Source organism: Coregonus clupeaformis, chromosome 25 (genome assembly GCF_020615455.1).
Source record: "Coregonus clupeaformis isolate EN_2021a chromosome 25, ASM2061545v1, whole genome shotgun sequence".
In the NCBI taxonomy this organism is placed as follows: domain Eukaryota; kingdom Metazoa; phylum Chordata; class Actinopteri; order Salmoniformes; family Salmonidae; genus Coregonus; species Coregonus clupeaformis.
The window spans coordinates 15,156,394-15,175,580 of record NC_059216.1 but is presented as its reverse complement, the minus strand read 5'-3'; the positions used below and the strand labels follow the sequence as shown (position 1 = coordinate 15,175,580).

Here is a 19,187-nt window from a genome sequence, read left to right as displayed (position 1 = left end):
GCTTTGCACACCTGGATTGTTCAATATTTGCCCATTTATTCTTTAAACGTGTCAAGCTCTATCAAGTTGGTTGTTGATCGTTGCTAGACAGTCATTTTCAAGTCTTGCCATAGATTTTCCAGCTGATTTAAGTCAAACTGTCACTAGGCTACTCAGGAACATTCAATATAATCTTGGTAAGGAACTCCAGTGTATATTTGGCCTTGTGTTTTAGGTTATTGTCCTGCTGAAAGTTGAATTTGTCTCCCAGTGTCTGTTGGAAAGCAGACTGAACTAGGTTTTCCTCTAGGATTTTGATGTGCTTAGCTCTATTCCATTTATTTTTATCCTAAAAAACTTCCTAGTCCTTGCCGATGACAAGCATACCCATAACATGATGCAGCCACCACCATTCTTGAAAATATGAAGAGTGGTACTCTGTGATGTGTTGTGTTTGATTTGCCCTAAACATAACACTTTGTATTCAGGACAAAAAGTTCATTTCTTTGCCACATTTTTTGTCAGGATTACTTTGCCTTGTTGCAAACAGGATGCATGTTTTGGAATATTTTTATTATTTTTATGACTCTGTCATTTAGGTTAGTATTTTGGAGTAACTACAATGTTGTTGATCCATCCTCAGTTTTCTCCTATCACAGCCATTAAACTCTGTAACTGTTTTAAAGTCACCATTGGCCTCATGGTGAAATCCCTGAGCGGTTTCCTTCCTCTCCGGCAACTGAGTTAGGAAGGACGCCTGTATCTTTGCAGTGACTGGGTATATTGATACACCATTAAGTGTAATTAATAACTTCACCAGGCTGAAAGGGATATTCAATGTCTGCTTTAGTGTCTACTTTTTACCCATCTACCAATAGGTGCCCTTCTTTGCGAGACATTGGAAAACCTCACTGCTCGACTGAGTGACCTTACAGATAATTGTATGTGTGGGGTACAGAGATGAGGTAGCCATTAAATCATGTTAAACACTATTATCTGTGAGCCTCCAAATGCCTCCAAATGTTACAAGTGTGGACTAATCAAATCAAATCAATCCTTATTTGTCACATGTGCCGAATACAACAGGTGTAGACATTACAGTGAAATGTTTACTGACAAGCCCTTAACCAACAATGCAGTTCAAGAAATAGAGTTAAGAAAATATTTACCAAATAAACTAAAGTAAAAATGAATAAAAATTAACACAATAAAATAACAATAACGAGGCTATATACAGGGGGTACCGGTACCGAGTCAATGTGCGGGGGTACAGGTTAGTTGAGGTAGTTCGTACATGTAGGTAGGGGTAAAGTCACTATGCATAGATAATAAACAGTGTGTAGCAGCAGTGTAAATCAAAGGGGGGGGGGTCAATGTAAACAGTGAAATGCTGACTTACGGGCCCTTCCCAACAATGCAGAGAGAACATTTTTTATTACACAATGAGTAGCCTAACGATAACTTGTAACGATAATAATCACTCATTATTGCCACGAACAGGTCGGAAGTCTACAACAGCTCAATAGATTGGAGGTTCCTTTTTTTACATTTTACATTTACATTTTAGTCATTTAGCAGACGCTCTTATCCAGAGCGACTTACAGGAGCAATTAGGGTTAAGTGCCTTGCTCAAGGGCACATCGACAGTTCACCTAGTCGGCTCGGGGATTAGAACCAGCGACCTTTCGGTTACTGGCACAACGCTCTTACCCACTAAGCTACCTGCCGCCACCTACCTGCCGGTACCTTTTGGAGGTACCGACTATAACAGGAGTAAATAAAAGGTAGTAGAACTGGTTAAAGATCAGCTCCGCCCTCTCTGGCCCTGTATATCCCTGTTCACTAGATCAGCTCCTCCCTCTCTGGCCCTGTATATCCCTGTTCACTAGATCAGCTCCTCCCTCTCTGGCCCTGTATATCCCTGTTCACTAGATCAGCTCCTCCCTCTCTGGCCCTGTATATCCCTGTTCACTAGATCAGCTCCGCCCTCTCTGGCCCTGTATATCCCTGTTCACTAGATCAGCTCCGCCCCCTCTGGCCCTGTATATCCCTGTTCACTAGATCAGCTCCTCCCTCTCTGGCCCTGTATATCCCTGTTCACTAGATCAGCTCCTCCCTCTCTGGCCCTGTATATCCCTGTTCACTAGATCAGCTCCTCCCTCTCTGGCCCTGTATATCCCTGTTCACTAGATCAGCTCCTCCCTCTCTGGCCCTGTATATCCCTGTTCACTAGATCAGCTCCTCCCTCTCTGGCCCTGTATATCCCTGTTCACTAGATCAGCTCCTCCCCCTCTGGCCCTGTATTTCCCTGTTCACTAGATCAGCTCCTCCCTCTCTGGCCCTGTATATCCCTGTTCACTAGATCAGCTCCGCCCTCTCTGGCCCTGTATATCCCTGTTCACTAGATCAGCTCCTCCCTCTCTGGCCCTGTATATCCCTGTTCACTAGATCAGCTCCGCCCCTCTCTGGCCCTGTATATCCCTGTTCACTAGATCAGCTCCTCCCTCTCTGGCCCTGTATATCCCTGTTCACTAGATCAGCTCCTCCCTCTCTGGCCCTGTATATCCCTGTTCACTAGATCAGCTCCTCCCTCTCTGGCCCTGTATATCCCTGTTCACTAGATCAGCTCCTCCCTCTCTGGCCCTGTATATCCCTGTTCACTAGATCAGCTCCTCCCCCTCTGGCCCTGTATATCCCTGTTCACTAGATCAGCTCCTCCCCCTCTGGCCCTGTATATCCCTGTTCACTAGATCAGCTCCTCCCTCTCTGGCCCTGTATATCCCTGTTCACTAGATCAGCTCCGCCCTCTCTGGCCCTGTATATCCCTGTTCACTAGATCAGCTCCTCCCTCTCTGGCCCTGTATATCCCTGTTCACTAGATCAGCTCCGCCCTCTCTGGCCCTGTATATCCCTGTTCACTAGATCAGCTCCTCCCTCTCTGGCCCTGTATATCCCTGTTCACTAGATCAGCTCCTCCCTCTCTGGCCCTGTATATCCCTGTTCACTAGATCAGCTATGAACTAGGACACCATCTGGCTTATCCTGACTGGAGAGGACAGTCCCACTAAAACATTATGGCAGGTGGTGTGAGCTGTAGATGTTGTCAGGTGGTGTGAGCTGTAGATGTTGTCAGGTGGTGTGAGCTGTAGATGTTGGCAGGTGGTGTGAGCTGTAGATGTTGTCAGGTGGTGTGAGCTGTAGATGTTGGCAGGTGGTGTGAGCTGTAGATGTTGGCAGGTGGTGTGAGCTGTAGATGTTGGCAGGTGGTGTGAGCTGTAGATGTTGTCAGGTGGTGTGAGCTGTAGATGTTGGCAGGTGGTGTGAGCTGTAGATGTTGGCAGGTGGTGTGAGCTGTAGATGTTGTCAGGTGGTGTGAGCTGTAGATGTTGGCAGGTGGTGTGAGCTGTAGATGTTGGCAGGTGGTGTGAGCTGTAGATGTTGGCAGGTGGTGTGAGCTGTAGATGTTGGCAGGTGGTGTGAGCTGTAGATGTTGGCAGGTGGTGTGAGCTGTAGATGTTGTCAGGTGGTGTGAGCTGTAGATGTTGGCAGGTGGTGTGAGCTGTAGATGTTGGCAGGTGGTGTGAGCTGTAGATGTTGGCAGGTGGTGTGAGCTGTAGATGTTGGCAGGTGGTGTGAGCTGTAGATGTTGGCAGGTGGTGTGAGCTGTAGATGTTGGCAGGTGGTGTGAGCTGTAGATGTTGGCAGGTGGTGTGAGCTGTAGATGTTGGCAGGTGGTGTGAGCTGTAGATGTTGGCAGGTGGTGTGAGCTGTAGATGTTGGCAGGTGGTGTGAGCTGTAGATGTTGGCAGGTGGTGTGAGCTGTAGATGTTGGCAGGTGGTGTGAGCTGTAGATGTTGGCAGGTGGTGTGAGCTGTAGATGTTGGCAGGTGGTGTGAGCTGTAGATGTTGGCAGGTGGTGTGAGCTGTAGATGTTGGCAGGTGGTGTGAGCTGTAGATGTTGGCAGGTGGTGTGAGCTGTAGATGTTGGCAGGTGGTGTGAGCTGTAGATGTTGGCAGGTGGTGTGAGCTGTAGATGTTGGCAGGTGGTGTGAGCTGTAGATGTTGGCAGGTGGTGTGAGCTGTAGATGTTGGCAGGTGGTGTGAGCTGTAGATGTTGGCAGGTGGTGTGAGCTGTAGATGTTGGCAGGTGGTGTGAGCTGTAGATGTTGGCAGGTGGTGTGAGCTGTAGATGTTGGCAGGTGGTGTGAGCTGTAGATGTTGGCAGGTGGTGTGAGCTGTAGATGTTGGCAGGTGGTGTGAGCTGTAGATGTTGGCAGGTGGTGTGAGCTGTAGATGTTGGCAGGTGGTGTGAGCTGTAGATGTTGGCAGGTGGTGTGAGCTGTAGATGTTGGCAGGTGGTGTGAGCTGTAGATGTTGGCAGGTGGTGTGAGCTGTAGATGTTGGCAGGTGGTGTGAGCTGTAGATGTTGGCAGGTGGTGTGAGCTGTAGATGTTGGCAGGTGGTGTGAGCTGTAGATGTTGGCAGGTGGTGTGAGCTGTAGATGTTGGCAGGTGGTGTGAGCTGTAGATGTTGGCAGGTGGTGTGAGCTGTAGATGTTGGCAGGTGGTGTGAGCTGTAGATGTTGGCAGGTGGTGTGAGCTGTAGATGTTGGCAGGTGGTGTGAGCTGTAGATGTTGGCAGGTGGTGTGAGCTGTAGATGTTGGCAGGTGGTGTGAGCTGTAGATGTTGGCAGGTGGTGTGAGCTGTAGATGTTGGCAGGTGGTGTGAGCTGTAGATGTTGGCAGGTGGTGTGAGCTGTAGATGTTGGCAGGTGGTGTGAGCTGTAGATGTTGGCAGGTGGTGTGAGCTGTAGATGTTGGCAGGTGGTGTGAGCTGTAGATGTTGGCAGGTGGTGTGAGCTGTAGATGTTGGCAGGTGGTGTGAGCTGTAGATGTTGGCAGGTGGTGTGAGCTGTAGATGTTGGCAGGTGGTGTGAGCTGTAGATGTTGGCAGGTGGTGTGAGCTGTAGATGTTGGCAGGTGGTGTGAGCTGTAGATGTTGGCAGGTGGTGTGAGCTGTAGATGTTGGCAGGTGGTGTGAGCTGTAGATGTTGGCAGGTGGTGTGAGCTGTAGATGTTGTCAGGTGGTGTGAGCTGTAGATGTTGTCAGGTGGTGTGAGCTGTAGATGTTGGCAGGTGGTGTGAGCTGTAGATGTTGTCATTGAGGAAGGTGTGAGCTGTAGATGTTGTCATTGAGGAAACGGACATTTTAACTCTTCAACCATCCTCTGTCTATAGTGCAGTCAGTCTGTTAGTCTCTGATTGGTGCTGCTCTGAGGCCAGCTGATGACAGCTGCTTTACTGTTAATGCTCCTACAACTGGGACTGGGTGATTGGGTGGTCTTGTGAATGGGTGAATGGCTGGTCTTGTGAATGGGTGAATGGCTGGTTTTGTGACTGGGTGAATGGCTGGTTTTGTGAATGGGTGAATGGCTGGTTTTGTGACTGGGTGAATGGCTGGTTTTGTGAATGGGTGAATGGCTGGTTTTGTGAATGGGTGAATGGCTGGTTTTGTGACTGGGTGAATGGCTGGTTTTGTGAATGGGTGAATGGCTGGTCTTGTGACTGGGTGAATGGCTGGTCTTGTGACTGGGTGAATGGCTGGTCGTGTGACTGGGTGAATGGCTGGTCGTGTGACTGGGTGAATGGCTGGTCGTGTGACTGGGTGAATGGCCGGTCTTGTGATTGGGTGAATGGCTGGTCGTGTGACTGGGTGAATGGCCGGTCTTGTGATTGGGTGAATGGCTGGTTTTGTGACTGGGTGAATGGCTGGTCTTGTGACTGGGTGAATGGCTGGTTTTGTGATTGGGTGAATGGCTGGTTTTGTGACTGGGTGAATGGCTGGTCTTGTGATTGGGTGAATGGCTGGTCGTGTGACTGGGTGAATGGCTGGTTTTGTGACTGGGTGAATGGCTGGTCGTGTGACTGGGTGAATGGCCGGTCTTGTGATTGGGTGAATGGCTGGTCTTGTGACTGGGTGAATGGCTGGTCTTGTGATTGGGTGAATGGCTGGTCTTGTGATTGGGTGAATGGCTGGTTTTGTGATTGGGTGAATGGCTGGTTTTGTGACTGGGTGAATGGCTGTGTTATAAGGTGTCACTGTAATAGAAAATGTACTGTAAGGTGAGGCCTTTCATCTCTAACTTCTCTCTCTCCTATTGGTTGACTGATCTGACCTTTGACCTCTTCTCTCTCCTATAGGCTGACTGGTCCCTCAGGGTTCCTGACAGACGGACCAGGGAACTACAAGTACAAGACCAAGTGCACCTGGCTGATTGAGGGAAAGTCAGTTCAACTATAGACTAACAGCACCACAGATCCCACAAATATACTTTTACATGATCTTTACATTTCAATCAGGGCAGTTATCAGTACAAGACCAAGTGCACCTGGCTGATTGAGGGAACGTCAGTTCAACTATAGACTAATAGCACCACAGCAACACGCGTCTACCCTGCACCATGTCACTGAAAGATGGGCCCAAGCTACAGGGTCAGTTTATTAGGTACACCGCCCCGTTCACCAAAATGTTTCGCTCCTACAGACAGTGAGTCGCATGGCCCAAGCAGGCATCGAGGCATTCAGTTACTGTTCTATTGAACGTTAAAATTGGCAAAACGAGTGATCTGAGCGACTTTGAGCCTGGTTATATCGTCGGTTCCAGTATCTCAGAAACGGCCTCCTGGGCTTTTCACACACAACAGTGTCCAGGGTTTACTGAGAATGGTGCGATAAACAAAAAACATCCAGTCAGCGGCAGTCCTGTGGGCGGAAACAGCTCGTTGATGAGAGAGGTGGAAGGAGAATGGCAAGAATGGTGCAATCTAACAGGCTGGCCACAAACAGACAAATAACTGCGTAGTACAACAGTGTTGTGCAGAACGGCATCTCGGAACATACAACTCGTCCGTCCTTGTCATGGATGGGCTATTGCAGCAGACGACCACACCGGCTTCCACTCCTATCAGCTAAAAACAAGAAGAATCGGATCCAGTGGGCACACTGTGACCAACACTGGTTCCTGTTGCGTCATGCTGATGGCAGAGTCAGGATATGGCCCCATCCTGCCTGGTGTCAACGGTACAGGCTGTTGGTGTAATGGTGTGGGGAATGTTTTCCTGGCACACGTTAGGTCCCTTGATACCAATTTGAGCAATGTTTCCATCCCTGAGCAAATCAGGCTGTTCTGGAGGCAAAGGGGGTGGCCGACCCCGGTACGTTGGGGTGGCCAACGTGGTCCTCTGTAGCTCAGCTGGTAGAGCACGGCGCTTGTAACGCCAGGGTAGTGGGTTCGATCCCCGGGACCACCCATACGTAAAAATGTATGCACACATGACTGTAAGTCGCTTTGGATAAAAGCGTCTGCTAAATGGCACATTATTATATTAGGTGGGTGTACCTAATAAACTGGCCATTGAGCGTCTATAGCCAAGCTTCTCTTAAAGATCAACCAAAAATATGTTGCTATTTATTAATAGAAAGCTTCATAACATGCAGTGATGTTTGTATTAAAAGGTTTTGCCGTTTCATTCTCTATGCAAATCTAGATGTTTCATTTACATGAAGCGTGTAGGGCACGCAGTTATCAGGACGCAGTTATCAGGATGCAGTTATCAGGACGCAGTTATCAGCACTTAGCTTCAACCCAGTAGTTTATCTTCTGAATCCAAATCACAAGAATGTTGAGAAACTAATGTAATAACCCATGTAGACATCTGCTCATTCTGCTGTGGGACTCTTAGAAGAGCAGAGCTGCTAGCTAATGAAGAGCAGAGCTGCTAGCTAATGAAGAGCAGAGCTGCTAGCTAATGAAGAGCAGAGCTGCTAGCTAATGAAGAGCAGAGCTGCTAGCTAATGAAGTGCAGAGCTGCTAGCTAATGAAGAGCAGAGCTGCTAGCTAATGAAGAGCAGAGCTGCTAGCTAATGAAGAGCAGAGCTGCTAGCTAATGAAGAGCAGAGCTGCTAGCTAATGAAGAGCAGAGCTGCTAGCTAATGAAGAGCAGAGCTGCTAGCTAATGAAGAGCAGAGCTGCTAGCTAATGAAGAGCAGAGCTGCTAGCTAATGAAGAGCAGAGCTGCTAGCTAATGAAGAGCAGAGCTACTAGCTAATGAAGAGCAGAGCTGCTAGCTAATGAAGAGCAGAGCTGCTAGCTAATGAAGTGAGGACAATCCACCGGCTGCAGCCCGAATGCCTCCCTATATAGTGCACTGCTTTTGACCAGGACCCATAGGGCTTTAACAGGGCTCTGGTGTAAAGGAGTGCGCTATATAGAGAATAAGGTGTCGTTTGGGACGCGGACGGTGTCTTCTAGAACAACCCCACTGACCTCCAGCACTGGGCATCTGGTGCGGAGACAAAGACGTGATTGTGCTTTTTAATAGACTACTGAAAATATCCCACTCTCATTCCTAACAACAAGTCTCTCTGACCCTTCTGCCTCTGAATGATGTGATTTGTGAAAATGTAAAGTATTCCAGAGGTGAAGATATTGATATTTATTTTACAGGCATTGCCAAGCTTTACATGAGTGCTCATAGTAACAACATTTTTAATACTTCTGGGTTTTCCGCTCCACTGAAAACTGTTGACCATTTAGCACTGAGCTTATAGCAATGACTTATTTCTTCAAATTGAACCACATGCAACCGTGAAATTCAGCCAAGACCCTTTTTCAACACCATCCTCAAACTGAAGTTTACCCAGATCCAGATTTAGCTTAACAGTGTTTCCTAGACCTGAGTTTATTCATGTTTAGTTGAACTCTTAATAGTTTTTTCCAACAGCATCCTCACTGTGTTCTGTCTCGGTCCTGCAGGCCCAACAGCATCCTAACTGTTCTGTCTCGGTCCTGCAGGCCCGACAGCATCCTAACTGTTCTGTCTCGGTCCTGCAGGCCCAACAGCATCCTCACTGTGTTCTGTCTCGGTCCTGCAGGCCAGACAGCATCCTAACTGTGTTCTGTCTCGGTCCTGCAGGCCCAACAGCATCCTAACTGTGTTCTGTCTCGGTCCTGCAGGCCCAACAGCATCCTAACTGTGTTCTGTCTCGGTCCTGCAGGCCCAACAGCATCCTAACTGTTCTGTCTCGGTCCTGCAGGCCCAACAGCATCCTAACTGTGTTCTGTCTCGGTCCTGCAGGCCCAACAGCATCCTCACTGTGTTCTGTCTCGGTCCTGCAGGCCCGACAGCATCCTAACTGTTCTGTCTCGGTCCTGCAGGCCCGACAGCATCCTAACTGTTCTGTCTCGGTCCTGCAGGCCCAACAGCATCCTAACTGTTCTGTCTCGGTCCTGCAGGCCCAACAGCATCCTAACTGTTCTGTCTCGGTCCTGCAGGCCCGACAGCATCCTAACTGTGTTCTGTCTCGGTCCTGCAGGCCCAACAGCATCCTAACTGTTCTGTCTCGGTCCTGCAGGCCCGACAGCATCCTAACTGTGTTCTGTCTCGGTCCTGCAGGCCCGACAGCATCCTAACTGTTCTGTCTCGGTCCTGCAGGCCCAACAGCATCCTCACTGTGTTCTGTCTCGGTCCTGCAGGCCCGACAGCATCCTCAGACTGAGGTTGGACCACTTTGCTACGGAGTGCAGCTGGGACCACCTGTATGTCTACGATGGGGACTCTATTTACACCCCTCTACTGGCTGCCTTCAGGTGGGTACAGGGAGGACGGGGGTGGTGGGGGGTGGTGGTGGTGGGTACAGGGAGGATGGGGGTGATGGTGGTGGGTACAGGGAGGATGGGGGTGATGGTGGTGGTGGGTACAGGGAGGATGGGGGTGGTGGGGGGTGGTGGTGGTGGGTACAGGGAGGATGGGGGTGATGGTGGTGGGTACAGGAGGATGGGGGTGGTGGTGGTGGGTACAGGGAGGACGGGGGTGGTGGTGGTGGTGGGTACAGGGAGGATGGGGGTGATGGTGGTGGTGGGTACAGGGAGGATGGGGGTGGTGGGGGTGGTGGTGGTGGGTACAGGGAGGATGGGGGTGGTGGTGGTGGGTACAGGGAGGACGGGGGTGGTGGTGGTGGTGGGTACAGGGAGGACGGTGGTGGTGGTGGTGGTGGTGGGTACAGGGAGGACGGTGGTGGTGGTGGTGGGTACAGGGAGGACGGTGGTGGTGGTGGTGGTGGTGGTGGGTACAGGGAGGACGGTGGTGGTGGTGGTGGGTACAGGGAGGACGGTGGTGGTGGTGGTGGTGGTGGTGGGTACAGGGAGGACGGTGGTGGTGGTGGTGGGTACAGGGAGGACGGTGGTGGTGGTGGTGGTGGTGGTGGGTACAGGGAGGACGGTGGTGGTGGTGGTGGTGATTGTAGTTGGGGGTGGTGAGCTGGACGATGATGATGGTGGTGGGTTGGTTTGACCTTGTGTTGTGACAGTGTACTGTACGAGAGATGTGCAGTGGAGGGAGAGACGTGTTATTCTGGGGTAAACCAGGAGTTGGTACCAGAGGCCTGTAGTGGTCTTGATCATATACATCTGCTCCTCACTGCTGTCTTCAAACTGCATTACATAAACTGTGGAATGTTTTGTCAACTTTGACGTGTTATTAATTGAACATTTATTAACCTGCATGATGTTGCTACGAGATGTTGATTTACCTGGGTAACGATGAATTATGCAGGATGTTGATGGGTGTTGTCCGTCCTTGTTGCAGTGGGTTGATAGTTCCTGAGCGCTATGGCAACGAGACGGTTCCGGAGGTGGTGTCACAGTCTGGATACGCCCTCCTCCACTTCTTCAGCGACGCTGCTTATAACCTGACCGGCTTCAACATCTCCTATAGGTAACCCTTAACCCCTGACCTTATAACCTGACTGGCTTCAGCATCTCATATAGGTAACCCTTAACCCCTGACCTTATAACCTGACTGGCTTCAACATCTCATATAGGTAACCCTTAACCCCTGACCTTATAACCTGACCGGCTTCAACATCTCCTATAGGTAACCCTTAACCCCTGACCTTATAACCTGACTGGCTTCAACATCTCATATAGGTAACCCTTAACCCCTGACCTTATAACCTGACCTTATAACCTGACCGGCTTCAACATCTCATATAGGTAACCCTTAACCCCTGACCTTATAACCTGACCTTATAACCTGACCTTATAACCTGACCGGCTTCAACATCTCATATAGGTAACCCTTAACCCCTGACCTCTATCCCCTGACCTTATAACCTGACCGGCTTCAACATCTCATATAGGTAACCCTTAACCCCTGACCTTATAACCTGACTGGCTTCAACATCTCCTATAGGTAACCCTTAACCCCTGACCTTATAACCTGACTGGCTTCAGCATCTCATATAGGTAACCCTTAACCCCTGACCTTATAACCTGACTGGCTTCAACATCTCATATAGGTAACCCTTAACCCCTGACCTTATAACCTGACTGGCTTCAACATCTCATATAGGTAACCCTTAACCCCTGACCTTATAACCTGACCTTATAACCTGACCGGCTTCAACATCTCATATAGGTAACCCTTAACCCCTGACCTTATAACCTGACCTTATAACCTGACCTTATAACCTGACCGGCTTCAACATCTCATATAGGTAACCCTTAACCCCTGACCTCTATCCCCTGACCTTATAACCTGACCGGCTTCAACATCTCATATAGGTAACCCTTAACCCCTGACCTTATAACCTGACTGGCTTCAACATCTCCTATAGGTAACCCTTAACCCCTGACCTTATAACCTGACTGGCTTCAACATCTCATATAGGTAACCCTTAACCCCTGACCTTATAACCTGACTGGCTTCAACATCTCATATAGGTAACCCTTAACCCCTGACCTTATAACCTGACTGGCTTCAACATCTCATATAGGTAACCCTTAACCCCTGACCTTATAACCTGACTGGCTTCAACATCTCATATAGGTAACCCTTAACCCCTGACCTTATAACCTGACTGGCTTCAACATCTCATATAGGTAACCCTTAACCCCTGACCTTATAACCTGACTGGCTTCAACATCTCATATAGGTAACCCTTAACCCCTGACCTTATAACCTGACCGGCTTCAACATCTCCTATAGGTAACCCTTAACCCCTGACCTTATAACCTGACTGGCTTCAACATCTCATATAGGTAACCCTTAACCCCTGACCTTATAACCTGACTGGCTTCAACATCTCATATAGGTAACCCTTAACCCCTGACCTTATAACCTGACTGGCTTCAACATCTCATATAGGTAACCCTTAACCCCTGACCTTATAACCTGACCTTATAACCTGACCGGCTTCAACATCTCATATAGGTAACCCTTAACCCCTGACCTTATAACCTGACCTTATAACCTGACTGGCTTCAACATCTCATATAGGTAACCCTTAACCCCTGACCTTATAACCTGACCTTATAACCTGACCGGCTTCAACATCTCATATAGGTAACCCTTAACCCCTGACCTTATAACCTGACCTTATAACCTGACCGGCTTCAACATCTCATATAGGTAACCCTTAACCCCTGACCTTATAACCTGACCTTATAACCTGACCGGCTTCAACATCTCATATAGGTAACCCTTAACCCCTGACCTTATAACCTGACTGGCTTCAACATCTCATATAGGTAACCCTTAACCCCTGACCTTATAACCTGACCGGCTTCAACATCTCATATAGGTAACCCTTAACCCCTGACCTTATAACCTGACTGGCTTCAACATCTCCTATAGGTAACCCTTAACCCCTGACCTTATAACCTGACCGGCTTCAACATCTCATATAGGTAACCCTTAACCCCTGACCTTATAACCTGACCTTATAACCTGACTGGCTTCAACATCTCCTATAGGTAACCCTTAACCCCTGACCTTATAACCTGACTGGCTTCAACATCTCATATAGGTAACCCTTAACCCCTGACCTCTATCCCCTGACCTTATAACCTGACCGGCTTCAACATCTCATATAGGTAACCCTTAACCCCTGACCTTATAACCTGACCTTATAACCTGACCGGCTTCAACATCTCATATAGGTAACCCTTAACCCCTGACCTTATAACCTGACCTTATAACCTGACCTTATAACCTGACTGGCTTCAACATCTCATATAGGTAACCCTTAACCCCTGACCTTATAACCTGACCTTATAACCTGACCGGCTTCAACATCTCATATAGGTAACCCTTAACCCCTGACCTTATAACCTGACTGGCTTCAACATCTCATATAGGTAACCCTTAACCCCTGACCTTATAACCTGACTGGCTTCAACATCTCATATAGGTAACCCTTAACCCCTGACCTTATAACCTGACTGGCTTCAACATCTCATATAGGTAACCCTTAACCCCTGACCTTATAACCTGACTGGCTTCAACATCTCATATAGGTAACCCTTAACCCCTGACCTTATAACCTGACCTTATAACCTGACTGGCTTCAACATCTCATATAGGTAACCCTTAACCCCTGACCTTATAACCTGACCGGCTTCAACATCTCATATAGGTAACCCTTAACCCCTGACCTTATAACCTGACCTTATAACCTGACTGGCTTCAACATCTCATATAGGTAACCCTTAACCCCTGACCTTATAACCTGACTGGCTTCAACATCTCATATAGGTAACCCTTAACCCCTGACCTTATAACCTGACTGGCTTCAACATCTCATATAGGTAACCCTTAACCCCTGACCTTATAACCTGACTGGCTTCAACATCTCATATAGGTAACCCTTAACCCCTGACCTTATAACCTGACTGGCTTCAACATCTCATATAGGTAACCCTTAACCCCTGACCTCTATCCCCTGACCTTATAACCTGACTGGCTTCAACATCTCATATAGGTAACCCTTAACCCCTGACCTTATAACCTGACCGGCTTCAACATCTCCTATAGGTAACCCTTAACCCCTGACCTTATAACCTGACTGGCTTCAACATCTCATATAGGTAACCCTTAACCCCTGACCTTATAACCTGACTGGCTTCAACATCTCATATAGGTAACCCTTAACCCCTGACCTTATAACCTGACTGGCTTCAACATCTCATATAGGTAACCCTTAACCCCTGACCTCTATCCCCTGACCTTATAACCTGACCGGCTTCAACATCTCATATAGGTAACCCTTAACCCCTGACCCTTAACCCCTGACCTTATAACCTGACTGTTCAGCATCTCCTACAGGTGAGTCTGGCCTCTCAGGGCCTCTTCTTAGTAAGAGGTGAGTCTGGCCTCACAGGGCCTCTTCTTAGTAACAGGTGAGTCTGGCCTCGCTGGGCCTCTTCTTAGTAACAGGTGAGTCTGGCCTCTCAGGGCCTCTTCTTAGTAACAGGTGAGTCTGGCCTCTCAGGGCCTCTTCTTAGTACCAGGTGAGTCTGGCCTCTCAGGGCCTCTTCTTAGTAACAGGTGAGTCTGGCCTCCAGGGCCTCTCCTTAGTAACAGGTGAGTCTGGCCTCTCAGGGCCTCTTCTTAGTAACAGGTGAGTCTGGCCTCTCAGGGCCTCTTCTTAGTAACAGGTGAGTCTGGCCTCTCAGGGCCTCTTCTTAGTAACAGGTGAGTCTGGCCTCTCAGGGCCTCTTCTTAGTAACAGGTGAGTCTGGCCTCTCAGGGCCTCTTCTTAGTAACAGGTGAGTCTGGCCTCTCAGGGCATCTTCTTAGTAACAGGTGAGCCAGTCGCTGCAGCAGGGCCTCTTCTTAGTAACAGGTGAGCCAGTAGCTGCAGGGCCTCTTCTTAGTAACAGGTGAGCCAGTCGCTGCAGCAGGGCCTCTTCTTAGTAACAGGTGAGCCAGTCGCTGCAGCAGGGCCTCTTCTTAGTAACAGGTGAGCCAGTCGCTGCAGCTGCTCTTCTTAGTAACAGGTGAGCCAGTAGCTGCAGGGCCTCTTCTTAGTAACAGGTGAGCCAGTAGCTGCAGGGCCTCTTCTTAGTAACAGGTGAGCCAGTAGCTGCAGGGCCTCTTCTTAGTAACAGGTGAGCCAGTCGCTGCAGCAGGGCCTCTTCTTAGTAACAGGTGAGCCAGTAGCTGCAGCAGGGCCTCTTCTTAGTAACAGGTGAGCCAGTCGCTGCAGCAGGGCCTCTTCTTAGTAACAGGTGAGCCAGTAGCTGCCGCAGGGCCTCTTCTTAGTAACAGGTGAGCCAGTCGCCTGCAGCTGCTCTTCTTAGTAACAGGTGAGCCAGTAGCTGCAGGGCCTCTTCTTAGTAACAGGTGAGCCAGTAGCTGCAGGGCCTCTTCTTAGTAACAGGTGAGCCAGTCGCTGCAGCAGGGCCTCTTCTTAGTAACAGGTGAGCCAGTAGCTGCAGGGCCTCTTCTTAGTAACAGGTGAGCCAGTAGCTGCAGGGCCTCTTCTTAGTAACAGGTGAGCCAGTCGCTGCAGCAGGGCCTCTTCTTAGTAACAGGTGAGCCAGTAGCTGCAGCAGGGCCTCTTCTTAGTAACAGGTGAGCCAGTCGCTGCAGCAGGGCCTCTTCTTAGTAACAGGTGAGCCAGTAGCTGCAGCAGGGCCTCTTCTTAGTAACAGGTGAGCCAGTCGCTGCAGCTGCTCTTCTTAGTAACAGGTGAGCCAGTAGCTGCAGGGCCTCTTCTTAGTAACAGGTGAGCCAGTAGCTGCAGGGCCTCTTCTTAGTAACAGGTGAGCCAGTCGCTGCAGCAGGGCCTCTTCTTAGTAACAGGTGAGCCAGTCGCTGCAGCAGGGCCTCTTCTTAGTAACAGGTGAGCCAGTAGCTGCAGCAGGGCCTCTTCTTAGTAACAGGTGAGCCAGTCGCTGCAGCTGCTCTTCTTAGTAACAGGTGAGCCAGTCGCTGCAGCTGCTCTTCTTAGTAACAGGTGAGCCAGTAGCTGCAGGGCCTCTTCTTAGTAACAGGTGAGCCAGTCGCTGCAGCAGGGCCTCTTCTTAGTAACAGGTGAGCCAGTAGCTGCAGGGCCTCTTCTTAGTAACAGGTGAGCCAGTCGCTGCAGCAGGGCCTCTTCTTAGTAACAGGTGAGCCAGTCGCTGCAGCAGGGCCTCTTCTTAGTAACAGGTGAGCCAGTCGCTGCAGCAGGGCCTCTTCTTAGTAACAGGTGAGCCAGTCGCTGCAGCAGGGCCTCTTCTTAGTAACAGGTGAGCCAGTAGCTGCAGCAGGGCCTCTTCTTAGTAACAGGTGAGCCAGTCGCTGCAGCAGGGCCTCTTCTTAGTAACAGGTGAGCCAGTCGCTGCAGCAGGGCCTCTTCTTAGTAACAGGTGAGCCAGTCGCTGCAGCAGGGCTTCTTAGTAACAGGTGAGCCAGTCGCTGCAGCAGGGCCTCTTCTTAGTAACAGGTGAGCCAGTCGCTGCAGCAGGGCCTCTTCTTAGTAACAGGTGAGCCAGTCGCTGCAGCAGGGCCTCTTCTTAGTAACAGGTGAGCCAGTAGCTGCAGCAGGGCCTCTTAGTAACAGGTGAGCCAGTCGCTGCAGCAGGGCCTCTTCTTAGTAACAGGTGAGCCAGTCGCTGCAGCTGCTCTTCTTAGTAACAGGTGAGCCAGTAGCTGCAGGGCCTCTTCTTAGTAACAGGTGAGCCAGTCGCTGCAGCAGCTCTTCTTAGTAACAGGTGAGCCAGTAGCTGCAGCAGGGCCTCTTCTTAGTAACAGGTGAGCCAGTCACTGCAGCAGGGTCTCTTCTTAGTAACAGGTGAGCCAGTCGCTGCAGCAGGGCCTCTTCTTAGTACCAGGTGAGCCAGTCGCTGCAGCAGGGCCTCTTCTTAGTAACAGGTGAGCCAGTCGCTGCAGCAGGGCCTCTTCTTAGTAACAGGTGAGCCAGTAGCTGCAGCAGGGGCCTCTTCTTAGTAACAGGTGAGCCAGTCGCTGCAGCAGGGCCTCTTTTTAGTAACAGGTGAGCCAGTCGCTGCAGCAGGGCCTCTTCTTAGTAACAGGTGAGCCAGTAGCTGCAGCAGGGCCTCTTCTTAGTAACAGGTGAGCCAGTCGCTGCAGCAGGGCTTCTTAGTAACAGGTGAGCCAGTCGCTGCAGCAGGGCCTCTTCTTAGTAACAGGTGAGCCAGTCGCTGCAGCAGGGCCTCTTCTTAGTAACAGGTGAGCCAGTCGCTGCAGCAGGGCCTCTTCTTAGTAACAGGTGAGCCAGTAGCTGCAGCAGGGCCTCTTAGTAACAGGTGAGCCAGTCGCTGCAGCAGGGCCTCTTCTTAGTAACAGGTGAGCCAGTCGCTGCAGCTGCTCTTCTTAGTAACAGGTGAGCCAGTAGCTGCAGGGCCTCTTCTTAGTAACAGGTGAGCCAGGTCGCTGCAGCAGCTCTTCTTAGTAACAGGTGAGCCAGTCGCTGCAGCAGGGCCTCTTCTTAGTAACAGGTGAGCCAGTCACTGCAGCAGGGTCTCTTCTTAGTAACAGGTGAGCCAGTCGCTGCAGCAGGGCCTCTTCTTAGTACCAGGTGAGCCAGTCGCTGCAGCAGGGCCTCTTCTTAGTAACAGGTGAGCCAGTCGCTGCAGCAGGGCCTCTTCTTAGTAACAGGTGAGCCAGTAGCTGCAGCAGGGCCTCTTCTTAGTAACAGGTGAGCCAGTCGCTGCAGCAGGGCCTCTTTTTAGTAACAGGTGAGCCAGTCGCTGCAGCAGGGCCTCTTCTTAGTAACAGGTGAGCCAGTAGCTGCAGCAGGGCCTCTTCTTAGTAACAGGTGAGCCAGTCGCTGCAGCAGGGCCTCTTCTTAGTAACAGGTGAGCCAGTCGCTGCAGCAGGGCCTCTTCTTAGTAACAGGTGAGCCAGTCGCTGCAGCAGGGCCTCTTCTTAGTAACAGGTGAGCCAGTCGCTGCAGCAGGGCCTCTTCTTAGTAACAGGTGAGCCAGTCGCTGCAGCAGGGCCTCTTCTTAGTAACAGGTGAGCCAGTCGCTGCAGCAGGGCCTCTTCTTAGTAACAGGTGAGCCAGTCGCTGCAGCTGCTCTTCTTAGTAACAGGTGAGCCAGTAGCTGCAGGGCCTCTTCTTAGTAACAGGTGAGCCAGTCGCTGCAGCTGCTCTTCTTAGTAACAGGTGAGCCAGTAGCTGCAGCAGGGCCTCTTCTTAGTAACAGGTGAGCCAGTCGTTGCAGCAGGGCCTCTTCTTAGTAACAGGTGAGCCAGTCGCTGCAGCAGGGCCTCTTCTTAGTAACAGGTGAGCCAGTCGCTGCAGCAGGGCCTCTTCTTAGTAACAGGTGAGCCAGTCGCTGCAGCAGGGCCTCTTCTTAGTAACAGGTGAGCCAGTCGCTGCAGCAGGGCCTCTTCTTAGTAACAGGTGAGCCAGTCGCTGCAGCAGGGCCTCTTCTTAGTAACAGGTGAGCCAGTCGCTGCAGCTGCTCTTCTTAGTAACAGGTGAGCCAGTAGCTGCAGGGCCTCTTCTTAGTAACAGGTGAGCCAGTCGCTGCAGCTGCTCTTCTTAGTAACAGGTGAGCCAGTAGCTGCAGCAGGGCCTCTTCTTAGTAACAGGTGAGCCAGTCGTTGCAGCAGGGCCTCTTCTTAGTAACAGGTGAGCCAGTCGCTGCAGCAGGGCCTCTTCTTAGTAACAGGTGAGCCAGTCGCTGCAGCAGGGCCTCTTCTTAGTAACAGGTGAGCCAGTCGCTGCAGCAGGGCCTCTTCTTAGTAACAGGTGAGCCAGTCGCTGCAGCAGGGCCTCTTCTTAGTAACAGGTGAGCCAGTCGCTGCAGCAGGGCCTCTTCTTAGTAACAGGTGAGCCAGTCGCTGCAGCAGGGCTTCTTAGTAACAGGTGAGCCAGTCGCTGCAGCAGGGCCTCTTCTTAGTAACAGGTGAGCCAGTCGCTGCAGCAGGGCCTCTTCTTAGTAACAGGTGAGCCAGTCGCTGCAGCAGGGCCTCTTCTTAGTAACAGGTGAGCCAGTCGCTGCAGCAGGGCCTCTTCTTAGTAACAGGTGAGCCAGTCGCTGCAGCAGGGCCTCTTCTTAGTAACAGGTGAGCCAGTAGCTGCAGCAGGGCCTCTTAGTAACAGGTGAGCCAGTAGCTGCAGCAGGGCCTCTTCTTAGTAACAGGTGAGCCAGTCGCTGCAGCAGGGCCTCTTCTTAGTAACAGGTGAGCCAGTCGCTGCAGCAGGGCCTCTTCTTAGTAAAAGGTGAGCCAGTCGCTGCAGCTGCTCTTCTTAGTAACAGGTGAGCCAGTAGCTGCAGGGCCTCTTCTTAGTAACAGGTGAGCCAGTCGCTGCAGCAGCTCTTCTTAGTAACAGGTGAGCCAGTCGCTGCAGCAGGGCCTCTTCTTAGTAACAGGTGAGCCAGTCACTGCAGCAGGGCCTCTTCTTAGT

The 19,187-nt window shown here is 50.5% G+C and overlaps 1 protein-coding gene across 3 annotated transcripts in view; it reads left to right on the top strand.

Annotated features, from left to right (window-relative positions):
- The window catches only part of LOC121556227 (attractin-like), a 198,781-nt gene that overhangs the window by 8,406 nt on the left and 171,188 nt on the right, over positions 1-19,187 (top strand). For all 3 annotated transcript variants that reach the window (XM_041870125.1, XM_041870126.1, XM_041870124.1), the window contains exons 2-4: positions 6,180-6,263; positions 9,514-9,627; positions 10,625-10,753. In XM_041870125.1, the coding sequence (XP_041726059.1) occupies positions 6,180-6,263; positions 9,514-9,627; positions 10,625-10,753 (327 nt within the window). The remainder of the gene's footprint in view (positions 1-6,179; positions 6,264-9,513; positions 9,628-10,624; positions 10,754-19,187) is intronic.